The sequence below is a fragment of the Carcharodon carcharias genome, chromosome 21 (assembly GCF_017639515.1).
Source record: "Carcharodon carcharias isolate sCarCar2 chromosome 21, sCarCar2.pri, whole genome shotgun sequence".
Classification (NCBI taxonomy): domain Eukaryota; kingdom Metazoa; phylum Chordata; class Chondrichthyes; order Lamniformes; family Lamnidae; genus Carcharodon; species Carcharodon carcharias.
In genome coordinates, this window is record NC_054487.1 from 59,956,471 (window position 1) to 59,970,261 (window position 13,791).

The 13,791-nt window shown below is 41.9% G+C and overlaps 1 protein-coding gene across 1 annotated transcript in view; it reads left to right on the forward strand.

The window, feature by feature from the left end:
* The window catches only part of kcnd2 (potassium voltage-gated channel, Shal-related subfamily, member 2), a 534,892-nt gene that overhangs the window by 487,470 nt on the left and 33,631 nt on the right, over positions 1-13,791 (forward strand). The window contains exon 2 of the mRNA XM_041216173.1: positions 11,066-11,228. Within this exon, the coding sequence (XP_041072107.1) occupies positions 11,066-11,228 (163 nt within the window). The remainder of the gene's footprint in view (positions 1-11,065; positions 11,229-13,791) is intronic.

Genomic DNA, 13,791 nt, shown 5'->3' on the forward strand with positions numbered 1-13,791 from the left:
TGTACTGGAGTTTGCAGTCAGCAGTGAAGTGACAGAGCTCACCACTGACGTTGAAGAAGCTACCATAAAGATCTCTGTGGCATGGATTTCCCTTTCCCAATGTTAGTTCAATTATGATAAAAAGTCTAGGGGATATCCTAGCACATGCAGCAACAGTTCATCAATAAGCTAAGCAGCCAATCACATTGAATAATTCTCACAGACAGCAAACTAGGAAGCAAAATGCACTGATTATAATTCACTTATAAATTTTACAGGAAGCAAAATAAGGATAGGGACATACACATGGGATTAAAAATTTAAAGATTGTTATATTAGAAACCTATGTAATTTATAGCTTAATGTAGAAATTTGACATTCTACAAATTGAAAATTAGCTTTTCAAGACCAGAGAGGTTGTTCAGCTATAGTTATTGCAAGTCATTGCACCTAAATAAATCACATTAGTCAGAGATTTATGTCAGAAACCTATTGCATATTGTGCGTTTACTATGAGATTTTTCTTATTTTTCATATATGATATGAAAGCAGAGAAACTAAGCAAGAACAGTTCTTTCTGTCATTACTTTGTTTTTTTTCACAGTAATACTGCAGTATGAAAGGAGCAGTTCAAATGATTTATAAAGATTGCCTTCTGCAGAGACTTTAACAATGCACTCTATGGAGAAGTAGGGAAACATTCATTGACAGAAGCTTCTGAATTTCTGCTTTTATTTGCACATGTGCTGTCAGTGGAAGTTGCTGTTGATTTCACAGTTGTAATGATGTAGTTTCAACATCATTGCAACCACAAAATCTGGGCCATAAAAGTGGACGTAAATGGAGATTAACAGTGAAACGTTTTATGTCTCATGAATTTTCATCACCAGATTCAAATTCTACTTTCTGCTCCACATTCAGGTTTTAATCTTAAAAGCTATACAACAACCTAACTGTTAATTATTGATATTCATGTCATGTTAGTAATCTGCAGAGAGAGTTTTCATAACCCTAATCTTTCTATAACATAAAATCATATATTGTTCATGATAAAGACTAGCAGCGCCTTATCCTCAAGTATTTAAAAAATGTATTCCACTTGCAGATTTGAAAAAGTGCTTTTGATGCAACTAAGCAGTGACTAGCCCTCTGACTGGAGCCTTAACCTTCTCTGCAGTTTAAAACCTACGCACAGAAATGTGACATTTTTTCCTCCAGCCCCAGAAAACCCAAGCCCTGCTCTCCAACCACCTCAAGCCAAGCAATAAACTGTGGGGGTGGTGCGAAGAATTGACACAAAATAACAAAATAATCCAAGAGTAAAAAGTTTAAATTATAGGCAGGTTTAGTCTTAATCATTTTTTAATCATTTGTTATGCAGTTTTAAGTGTCAAGACTTGATCTTCCAGCACTCCAAATTTTTCAGGAATAATTGTAAGTGAAAGTCGTTGTGGCAAGTTAGCGGCATGCCATTCACCACAGCCTCTACGGTTCAGTTCTTTTCCAATTCATTTTTAATATATGTTTATACTTGTAATAAGAGAATTTTGACACAAACAGTGAGATATTAATAAAATACTCTTGTTCCAAAGCATTAACTGAATAACTGGGCTTGTTTTGGAGACTGAGTAGAGATTGATACTTAGTCCCAAGTCATTGCACCTAAATAAATCACATAAGTCAGAGATTTATGTCAGAAACCTTTTGTACATATTGTGCGTTTACTATGAGATTTTTCTTATTTTGTGCATATGATATGAAAGCAGAGACACTAAGCAAAAACAGTTCTTTCTGTCATTACTGAAACTCATCCACAATCCACAGATCAACATACTGGCATTTTAAAATTTAATGTTTCATCTTTATTTTTATAATTTTAATTTGTTGCTTAACAAATACATTGAACAGATTTCATGGTTATAAGCTGTAGAATGTCATGTAGTGCTGTTTACCCTAATGCACCACTAACTTTGTTACTCCTGAATTATCAGATTTAGTCAAGCTAGTCTTGAAATATAAATCATTTCCACAATATATCCTCAACTATATTTATTCAACTATAGCACCACAAAATTAGTAGTTTTAATGTTTTCACTGCATCTTAGCATATCAAAATTACGAAATTCAATTTCTCATTGTGTTCAAAGTTTTGAGGCAATCACTAGACAAGTTATGCTTTGTAGGAATCGATGTATAATATTGCAAATGACTTTTGTTTCATCTCAGAGCACGATATTGAGTTATTGGGCAAAGTTTTCAAATTTGACAGACCCATGTGTTGGATGGTAACAGACTGGTGGCCCATTTTACACCATTGAAGTTACCAAGGAAAACCAGGCGGGGTGTCAAGCAAGTAGTCGATCTGCCACCACTCGATTTTCTTGCTCACCAAAATTAAAAGCTCCACCAATCTGGGGAAGAGTTTGAGGCCTCCCATATGGTACAAGCGGGCAATTGTATCACAAAAATGGTGGACACTGCTTGACAGTCTGTTCTGGCTAATGACGTAGCTGTCCCTCTCATCCCCAGGGCCTACCGACCTGTGTCAGCTGTTTTTAATAAGCTAATTGAGGTCCCATGATGTACACACAATGCCAGTTGCCATTTTAGGGCTGTCATGGAGGAGTCCTCACCATGCACACTCTGCTCCATAGTTGCTACTGGTCCAACCTGACAGGAGTCAGCAAATACGCTTTAATTTATCTTTGCAGGCCAGGAGAAGCAGAAGTGTATATGTCTGGCAATTCAAATTTATGTTGAAAATTCAAACAGGAACAACTGATGACTATCATATTACTTTGCCCCTTTAATATAATACAAAGACTGTATGCCTAGGAAGAGTTGACATGTTTTGCCAATAACTGCATCACCTATTAAAGTGTAACAGTAAATACCATATTATGTAATAAACTCATTTCAGTTAAATTGACTTGCAGTAGCTGTGCAAATTCGTGGTTATAAAGACACCTTAAAATGTAGTTCATGTACCCTCCAGTGGAAGCTATCAGCCACTGCAATAACTATTATTATTCATATTCAAACAAAATAATTTCTCTTGTATGATACATTAGGAATGTTAACTGGCTATAAAAGGGTGAAATGCTAAACTGTAGCATTAGAACTAAGAGCTTTTATTAATAAAGAAACAAGTACATAGTGAATTACTGTATGTGATTGGTGGATGATGCAGTAGACCATCGTTACTGCTGTAAGTAACATTGGTTGAGGCCAGTGGTCTTTTATTTATTCTTTCATGGGAAGCAGGCATCACAGACAAGGCCAGCATTTGTTGTCCATCCCTAATTGAACTGAGTGGGCAATTCAGAGGGAAGTTAAGAGTCAAACACATTGCTGTGAGTCTGGAGTCACATGTAGGCTAGACCAAGTGTGGTTGGCAGATTTCCTTACCTACAGGACATTAGTGAACCAGATGGATTTTTACAACAATCAGCTATCACTGACAATAACTTTTAATTCCAGATTTTATAAATTGGATTCAAATTCCACCAGCTACCATGGTGAGATTTGAACGTACATCACCAGAGCATTAGCCTGGGCCTATGGATTACTAGCCCAGTGACATTACCACTACGCCACCATCTCCCCTCATATTATACCCGAAATGACACATGTAGGAATAGCAGACATGTCTGACCATAGCCAGCTGTACATAACACAATCTTTAGGAACTTTAAAACAAATTGTATTATAATTATGTAATGGCACCAGTTCTCCACACATGCCTATTTAAAAGCACTGTGCAAAATGATATGCTGATTATTTTACTGGATCAAAGCTGTTCTTTTAATGTAAATTCATTTACTTGGAGCTACATGCTGTTTTTTAAAATTACCTGATACTGAGCAAAATCTGTGCCCATTGGCATCGAGCATCATGGCGGGCATGAGCAGACAATATGGCAGGAAAGCCAAAAACCAGTTTAACCCTGTATTAAAAGCAGTTTGCAATCGTCCACTCTGCCCATCAATGGCGGGCAAATTTCCCACCTCCGCATGTCGGGAACTTCCTTTTCATACATCGGCACACCATTATAAGCCCTGCTGGCCAGAATCACCCCCCCCTCCCCCCCCCCCCCCCCCACATCAAATTTACCATCCACGTTGGCAGGAAAATATGCCGGTGCAGAACATGTCTTGACAAGTGTGACATTCAGAAGTCGGGACTTACCGTCAGGCCCTTGCTCAGATCGTGGACACCTGAGGGGCAGAAGATGCTGCAGCCCCACAGCTACTGGGGCCTGGAGGAACACATGCATCACATGCTGGGTAGATTTATTTGGACATGAAGCAGCTCATGGAAGGTGGAAGGTCACCGTTGAGCGTCTGCTTTGGTACATCATTGTCTTGACCATGATATGCTACAAATGATCATCGAGAGGGTGGAGAGGAAGGTCCAGCTGTGAGTGGATAAAAACGGTGTACCAGGGGATGGGAGAGGAAGGTCTAGGTTTGACTGGGAGAGGAAAGTGTACCGGGAGTGGGGGGTTGGTGAGATTGGGAGGGTGGGAACGATGGTTTCTGGGGGTTTGAGATTGGGATGGGGGAGTGTGTAACGGGGGAGAATGGGGCGACTGAGGAGGTAGATATAAGGAGGGAGGGAGGTGTTAGGGAAGGATGGGGCAAGGACTTCTGGGAGAGCAAAGAGCTCGGGGGGAGCAGAACTTCGAGGGGAGCAAGGAGTTCAGAGTGGGGCAGAACTTTGGGGAGGAAGGAGTTCAGAGGGGGTAGGATGGAGTTTGGAGGGGGCAAGGAGTCCGGGGGTGGAAGTAGTTTAGATTGGGGAAGAAGTTCGGAGGTGGGGAAGGATGTCAGGTGGAGCAAGGAGTTGGGAGGGGGGCAGGACTTTTGGGGGAAGGAAGGAGTTTGGAAGGGGCAAGGAGTCCAGGGGAAGGAAAAAGTAAGGGTGTGGTGGGGGGGCAGGGCAAATGTTCAGGTGAACGTGCAAGGGAAGGGTCTGTGGAGTTGATGACTGCCTCCTGGGGAGTGAAATGAAGGTGAGCATGGTAGGAGGGAATTGTGAGTATGAGGGTAGAGTGTCCTGGTAGGGTTGGAGGGTGAGGGTGTGGTGGTAGAAGGGACGCGAGCGTGGTTGGTGGGGACTCAGAGACCGACACGGACACTGGGGATGGGAAGGAGGAGGTCAGGGAGGTCAATGTGGATGAGGGTGGGATTTTCAGGAAGTTAGGGAACAGGCACGTTTACGTGGACATCCTGGAACGACAAAGGTTCTGGCTGGTAGGTGACAATAGGGTGGTGGAAGGTAATGCGGGGGGTCAACAGTGATGGGCGAAAAGATATGGGTGATTGGGGGAAGGGAAAGGATGGGGGAGGCTAAAGATAAACTTCATCAGTATGATGCTTCTAAAATCAAAATTGAAAGGAGCTCGTGTTGGGCAGGAACAGGTGCTGCATGGAAATGGGCAGAGATGCAGGTTAGCTCAGATGGACAACTGAAAAAGAGCCCTAGCTGGCAGTATTGAAAATGCTCAGGACATTGAAATGAGTGTGATGGAGGAATAAACCCCGTGCATGGGAGAGCGCTTGCACAAAACTCTGAAAGACCCTTCCACACACACACCTATACTTCTCCCTCCAGGATCACTGACTGCGTGCAGCTGAACTACTAGTGGAGGTGGAAGCAGGCGGAACACTCGTGAAGCCTGTAAATGAAGCTGAAAGACACTGTTACACATTATTCACTAAGAACGAATATATTTTCAGATTATAAATTGACAAAATGTGTTCACCCATACAACCACTTGTGATCAGAAATTCTTAACTTTACTAGGCCTACCACTTCTAGGTGCTCCTCTGATATCCGCAGCAGGGCTAGAGACAGCCTGTGCAATGGTTGACCCTGTTGCATCTGATGACTTCAGCGTGGGTCCTCAGGAAAGTCGAGGTCTTGGGGACCCCGGCTTACTTTGGCTGTCCTCCAGTAGGCCAGCTGTTCCCTCTGCGGTGACAGAGGACGACGTTGAGGGGGTCATGGGCAAAGGGGACTCAGAGGGAGCGGACAGCCTCTGAGATTCCTGAGTGGGTGACCCCAGGAATTACTACTGCTCCTCCTCCCTTCGGGTACCTGAGGGCCTTGGCCTGTCTAGTTGAGGGGAAGGAGCACCCAGAAGACGTCAAGGTGTCAGTTTCCCTCTCATGTTGCCACTGCATGAGCTCACCCATGGCTACTGCGATGGAGTGCAGGTATGCAGACATCTCCATGTTCTGCTGGACCTGGGTCTCCATGGCATCTGCCATCCTTCCCATGGAGGCCTCCATAAGCACACATGCGGGCACCACTACAGCAGACTCGTGTGCCATTCTATTGAGGGCTTCAAACAGTTCTGCATGATGTTCCCCTGCCTCCTGCTGACTCTCCAGGAATCCAGAAGTTCATCACCTGACTCGGACCTCACAGATGCTTCTCCCCAGCAGTCCTCCAAGTGCCAGGGAGCTCGACTGAACAGGCATCTTCCTGCTGCGGACATGGGTCCGTGCAGTGACCACCAGATTGTGAACCCAAGCCTGCTCTAGATTTAGGTCCCACCGAGGTGTGTGTCTCTGTGCTGGTGGAAGGTATGGGTAAGTGCTATGACGGGTTTTCCAGGTTGCTTATCAATGCAGAGGTGTCCTTTTGGCTGGAGTTGAGGACATGGATGGAGCGGAGGTACTGGCTGGCTGAGGGGGTCGGCCACTTGGCAGAGCTCCCTTTGAACCAAAGTGGAGATAATTAGTGCATGGCAGCAGAGTTAAAAGCAGGTGAGAGAGTCCTCACAGCTGCTTTGAGAGAGGGATGATGCGGTGTAGGATCCTCATGTGGATGTTTGCCATCGACCTTACCGTCACCGCAGGCATAGTCCACATCTTCACCAGTCAGCACAATGGCATGCTCTTCAAAATGAGTGAGGGATCTTTCCGTGCTTTTGTGAGCCAGCTACTTCTGCATGAAAACAGATGGAGAGATGGCACTGTGTTGAATGTTTGTGTGGTGTGCAGAGTCATGGATGGGATAAGAATGCAAGCTCCAGAGGATATGAGGCTGATGGAGATGTGAAGATGTGTGTGAGAGTCAGTGGTGTGGTTCCTTGAGGTATGAGATACATGTGGATGTGTGATGGGTTTGAGGGTGTGTGAGTTGAGAGTGTGGGAAGAGTGACTTACCCTGGCGAAACGGTTGAGACCATTCATCCTGTAGCGGCACTGGGTGGCTGTCCTCTTTTGCAGGTTGGCACTGACCACCGCTGCCACCGCTATGCAGGATTGGTGACCTTGCTTGCCAGCCTTCGCTCAGAGCGGGTGTAGGGGACATTGCGGCGGTCTCCGCTGCGTCCAGTAGGTGCTCAAGTGAGACATTGTTAAATCTGGGGGCAGCATGTTTCATCCTTTGGCAGCCATATATTCGCAGCGCTTCCTATCCTTTGAAGAGTGCTAGCTCTGTGCAGGAGCAGCCTTTAACTATGGCACCTGGATTACAAAGGTCTTAGGTGACAGCAGGAATGCATGACTAATGAGGCGGGATTGGGATGATATGGTGTGAAAAGCCGCCATTGCAGCCAGCGGGTATAACGTCCTTTTTCCTACCCACTACCACACCTAGTGCAAATCTGGGACAATTCCCCTCACTGTTTCAGGGTAGAAGTTGCTAATATGTAGATTTTGGTAAAGGATAATGGACAATTGGGACTGCAAAGCAATAATGCAGAAAAGAGTTGAGGTTACATCATTCTTCCAGGCTATGACTGCCATCTCAATCCCAAGATGCATTGCAATCTTGAAACACACTCCAGGCTGAATTATGGTGAATTTGAAATTGAGATTCTCCTTGCTGAAAGATCTGAAACATGTTATCAGGACAGTTTGGATTGATTGGGATCAGAAAACAACTTCTACAGGCATAACCTCCTCCTATGTCCAAAAGGAAGCTTTCTTTAAAATGTGCATGTTAATTCAAACAAAAGAAATTAGAGCAGGGCATTTGGTCCTTCAAGCCTGCTCCACCGTCCAATATGATTGTGGCTGATTCTACCTTAACTCCACCTTCCCATACTATCTGCAGAACCCTTAATCCCCTTAGTATTCAGTAATCTTATATTGAATGTACTCAATGACTGCATATCCTGAACCCTCTGCAGTCAAGAATTACAAAGATCTACAACCCTTTGAGCGAAGAAATCTCCTATCGCAGTCCTAAATGGTTGATCCCTTATTCTGAGAGTGTGACCCCTAATTCTAGACACCCTAGGCAAGCAAATCATCCTCTCTGCATCTTCCTTATCACACTCTTAATAATGTCCTGATTCAATGAGAATATCTCTCACTTTTCTTCTAAACACTAAGGAATATATTCGTAGTCTACTCAATCTCATAGGGTAATCACTGTTAACCATGTCTCTTATTGAAATTAAAACTAAGACAAAGCATCTTTCTTTGCTGGAGAGAGTTTATTGATTTAGTTCACAGTCAACACTGCTCCAACCCACCAGTATCCCAGCTATCCCTACTTATGGGTGTAGAAATACCCATCACCTTTTTAATAATGTAATTGCCATTATTGACAATCACCTCATCCCAGTCTAGTGAACCCAGGTTTCACTCCCTTTAAGTTAAGTATATCCTTCCTTAGGTAAGGAGTCCAGAAGTGTACACTGTGCTCCATTTGTGGTCTCATCAAGGCCCTCAACTATGAAAACTTTGTCACTCTTTTACTCCCTATTTTAATCAAGGTTAACATATCATTTGTTTTCCTAATTGCTCTGCTATACCTGCAAGTTATCTTTCTGTGATTCGTATACACTGACATCCAGGTCCTTCTGAATACAAACATTTCCCAGTCTGTCACCATTTTAAAAAAATATTGACTTTTTCTATTTTACTTCCCAAAGTGGATAACTTCATGCTTCCCCACATTATATTCCATCTGCTATGTTCTTACCCACTCATTTAAACTGTTTTTTACCCTTTTTCACTCCCTTTGCATATGTCTCATATCTTACTTTCCCATTTAACTTTGTATTATCAGCAAACTGGGATACATTACATTCAATCCCTTCATCTAAGTCACTGATTTAAATTATAAATAGCTGAGGCTCAAGCACTGATCCTTGAAGTAGCCTGCGAGGTACAGCCTGCCAACCCAAAAATTATTCATTTATCCCTATTCTGTTTTCTGTCCGTTAACCAATTATGGGGTCATGAGGAGTTTCTTTGGACATGAGTTAGCATGGAGAGTATGAGGAGGCCATGGAGAGTGGCTGGGGGGAATGGGTAAGAACTTTTGAACTTAACCTTTTGATAAGTTCCCAAATCCAGACTACAGTTCACGCTTGCTCTGAGGAACCGTAAACAATGTGTCATGGTAACACTGGCCTGAAAATCACAGGGGGCTAGGAGATGCCTATCCCCCGCAGTGGAGCCAGCCAGGTTGGGAGTGCAGGGTACAGATTCGCTACACTTAACCTGTGCCAGCAAAATTTGCCGATGCCAGGAAGGGAGGTGGAAATCCTGAAATTGGATCCTGCTACCATTTTTAAAAGATTTCGGAGTTGTTCCCACTCTGCAGAAATCCAGCCCAAGGTATTTGTTTCATCTCTCTGCCATTTCTTTATTCCTCCATTATAATTTGTTCTGTCTCTGCCTCAAAGTGGCCTATATTTACTTTTGCTAATCTCTTTTTACAAACACGTGGAGCTTTTACAATCTGTTTTTTGTCTCTTGCTAGTTTAGTCTCATATCCTCTTTTACTTTATCAATTTCTTGATAATCCTTCGTTGAATTCTAAAATCTTCTGAGTCCTTGGGCTTTCTATTCTTTTTGAAAATATTATATGCCTACTTCTCTTGTTAGCCACTAGAGAAGGATCACTTTTCCCATGGGCTTTCTATTTTCTAAGGGAATACTTATTTGATATCAATAATGAATTAATTATTTAAATGTTTGCCATTGCTATCTACCTTGAAATCTTTTAATCTATTTTCCAAATCTCCTGTAGCCAACTCACTCCCCATATCTATGTAGCTTGCATTGTTCAGGTTTAAGATCTTCTGACTTAACTAAATCAGTCTCAAACTCATATAAAATTCCATTCCCTAGAGGCTTCTTTCCTAGAAGTTTATTGCTCAACCCTTTCTCATTGCACACTGCTAGATCTAAAATAGACTGTCCCCTGGTTGGTTCCTCAACATGATAACGTAGCAAACAATCTTGTATATATTCCATGGACTCATCTTCCACATTGTTACTGCAAATTTAGTTTACCCAATCTATATGAAAATTAAAGTCCCCCGTGATTACTGTCTTATCATCATTACATGCACCTCTAATTTCTTGATTTATTTTTACTTTACCTGAAAATGTTGCAAATTACTTTGCCTGACACTACATTTACTGTTAGCGAGCTGAAAAACTACTCTCATCAGTGTTTTCTGCCCTTTGTTGTTCCTTAGCTCCTTCCAAATTACTGCTACATCTTGACTTTCAGAGCTAAGATCCCTTCTCTTTACTGCCTTTATCCCATTCTTTATTTTTGGAGAGCCCCCCCCGCCTCTTTTTCCGTTTTGCCTATCTCTTCTAAAAGTCAAGTATGCTGAAATATTAATTTCCTAACTTGCTCACTCTGCAGCAGTATTTCCATAATGGTTATGAGGCTAATGAGATTAATGTCTCTTCTGTGCTGTGGTCATTGTCTAAGGAATAGATATTGCAAGTCCATACTGTAAAAAGTTGGCAGCGCTAGGTAACAGAATAATTTCTTATTTTTCAGAGATTATTTTTGACAAATTTGCTGTTTTATTTTAACAAAACTGTTCTAGTCCTTACTAAAAAAAAACAGATTGAACACAAGTGCACATTGTTTGGCAATATGGTCAGACTTTGATAGGGACAAAGCATGGAAATTCAAACTGAAATTAAACTTGGTTTTTGTAACTCTGGTACTCATATTGTAAATGTTCCTTATCAAATTGATCATACTGCTGCATCTGCCAAATATCTTCTTTTTCTAAACATCATTCTGAAGGTTTGGGAGTTACCTTATTGTTAAAACCTGATGTTTTTTTTTCTTTATGGTGCAGGTATGGTGACATGGTACCAAAGACCATTGCTGGGAAGATTTTTGGTTCTATCTGCTCTTTGAGTGGTGTGTTGGTCATTGCCTTACCAGTCCCAGTGATTGTCTCAAACTTCAGCCGTATCTACCATCAGAACCAACGGGCAGATAAACGCAAGGCACAGAAGGTATTTGCTGCTTATTTTTCTTCTATTCAATGTACAATGAATAACAGATCTGACACTTATTTATGACGAGTTTAGGGTCGCTCCTGTTTGTACTGGTTACTTGCACAAATGTCTTTTTGTGCCCACAAGGACATCACCAACTGTTACGATATTTCAATCCCCATCAGCAAAAGCAGGGGTGCTTCACCACTTTCCTCTTTTGGGGTGGGCTAAGTAGAGAGCTTTGTGAGTGCAATGTCTCCAAAAGTAAGTTTAGCGATATAAGTACCAACTCCATTTAACCTACTATATGAAAATAGTTGCAAAATTTTCAATTCTTTTTAAAATGTTATCTGTAAGAAGACTAATGACTGTCATCTTAGCATTGGTAATTATGGCTCAGGACCCTGATTTGTATGTGTTGACCCCCAACTGAAAGAAAGGTAGTTTAGTCCTTTAAGTACTTATTGTCCTTTGAATCTTTAAAAAGTGTAAAAATCATCCATCACTTTTTTCTTTCCAATTCTATGAGCAGAAGCTTCAGCTCCCGTGGGGAAGGGGGGCATAGTGGAATTGCCACTGGACAAGTAATCCAGAGACTCAGAGTAATGGTCTGGGGACCAGGGTTCAAACAGCAGCTAGTGGAATTTGAATTCAATAAAAATCTGCAATTAAAAGTCTGATAATGATCATGAAACCACTGTTGATAGTCATAAAAACCCATCCAGTTCACTGATGTTCTTTACAGAAGGAGATCTGCTGGCCTACGTGTGGCTCCAGACCCACAGCAATGTAGTTGACTCTTAAATGCCCTCTAAACAAGGCCAATTAGCAACGAACAATAAACGCTGGCCAAGCCAGTGACACCCATGTCCCATGAACGAATGAAAAAATGGTTTTTTTAAAATAAAAGAGGCAGTAGCAGATTGGCTACTCATTATACACCCCATTCAATGGTTTTTCGGTTGTGGTTGAAAGCTCTGCCTAATAGTTAATGTTGGGAAATATCATTAGAGATCCCTGTTTTTTTTTCATCCATCTCTTTTAGATTTCTCAGGCTATTGTGCTAATCCTGCCCAAAAGGATAGTAAGGTGATATCCAATGCCAATTAAACTGAGCCAGATGCAAGAACTCCTGTTTTCCCAGAGCACAGGCTTGCTGAAACTAACTAATGCCCTGATTCAGGCTAAATTCTTGCATTTTGAGGGACTGAAAACTTGGTCCAAGTTATCTCTTAAAGGAAGAGAGAAAGGTAAAGAAGCAGAGAGGTTTAGGAAGGTTAAATACAAGAGCTATAGGCCTAAACTACTGAAGCCACTGCCTCCAATGGTGGACAAAGAAAGTTGCAGATGCACAAGAGGTCAGAGGTGGAGGAAGGCAGAGTTCTTGGAGATGGGCAAGGCCATGGAGAAATTTGAGCTTTCAATGAACTGAAGTTTTTGGACGATGCAAGATGGGAGGCTAGTCAGGAGAATATTGGAATAGTCGTGCTTGGAAGTAAGAAAATCATGGATGAGATAGGATTTCAGCAACAGATGGATTAACACAGGGGCAGATATTCTGTATATGCATGTGAGTGACCTTTGTGAAGGATATATCAGGAGCTCAGTTCTGGGTCAAATAGGATGCCAAGGTCATGAACAGTCTGTTTCAGACTGAAGCAGCGACCAGGGAGGGGATGGAATCAGTGACTAGAGTATGGAGTTTGTGTGGCAGGGGCCACAAACGATGGCTTTGTTCTTCCAACTGTTTTTTAGAGGAAATTTCAGACCATCCAAAACTGGATGCCAAACAAGCATTCTGAAAACACAGAGGTTGTAGACGGGTCAAGAGAGGTATGGCATTCCATAAGTGTCATCAAAAAACTCTTAACTTCTCTTTTTGTTCTTTTGGTAACAATGTTAAATTTATGTATTCTAGTTACCAATTCACCAGTTATTGGAGATTGTTTACCCTATTTACTTTGTCAAAACCTTTCAGAATTTCAAATATTACTGTCAGATCTCCTCTTAACCTTCTTTGATCTAATAAAAAGAGCCTCAGTGTCTCTAGCTTCTCCTGATATCCACAGTCTTTCATCCTTGAGATCACCTTCGTAAATCCCTTCTGTACTGTTTCAAGGACATTAATGTCCTCGCGCAAGTAGGGCGCCCATAACTGGACATAATATTCTAACTATCCTGCTCTATGTGGATCAAGGCCAAATATGCAATGTGCTTAGTTAGGTCACAATAGAGTATGGCATACAGTTTTAATCACCACGTTACAGGAAGAATCTGATCACAATAGTGAGGGTACAGAAGTTTTCAAAGATGGTGCCAGGAAAGATGGGAGGAGTTTCTTTAGAACAGAAGAGGCTGAGGGGAGAATTAATTGATGATGCAGAGCACTCACTCACCAAGCTATCAGGACTGACCTGTTTGAAGTTTTATTTTCAGTATTTTACTTTGGCTATTTATAGCAAGGGCTAAGGACTCAGGAATGCATATAAAGCTTCAATAGGTCAAAAGAGAAATGTTTGGATATATCCTTCATTAGAATGGCCATAGTCATACTGGACAACCAACCCTCTTTCATATAGTT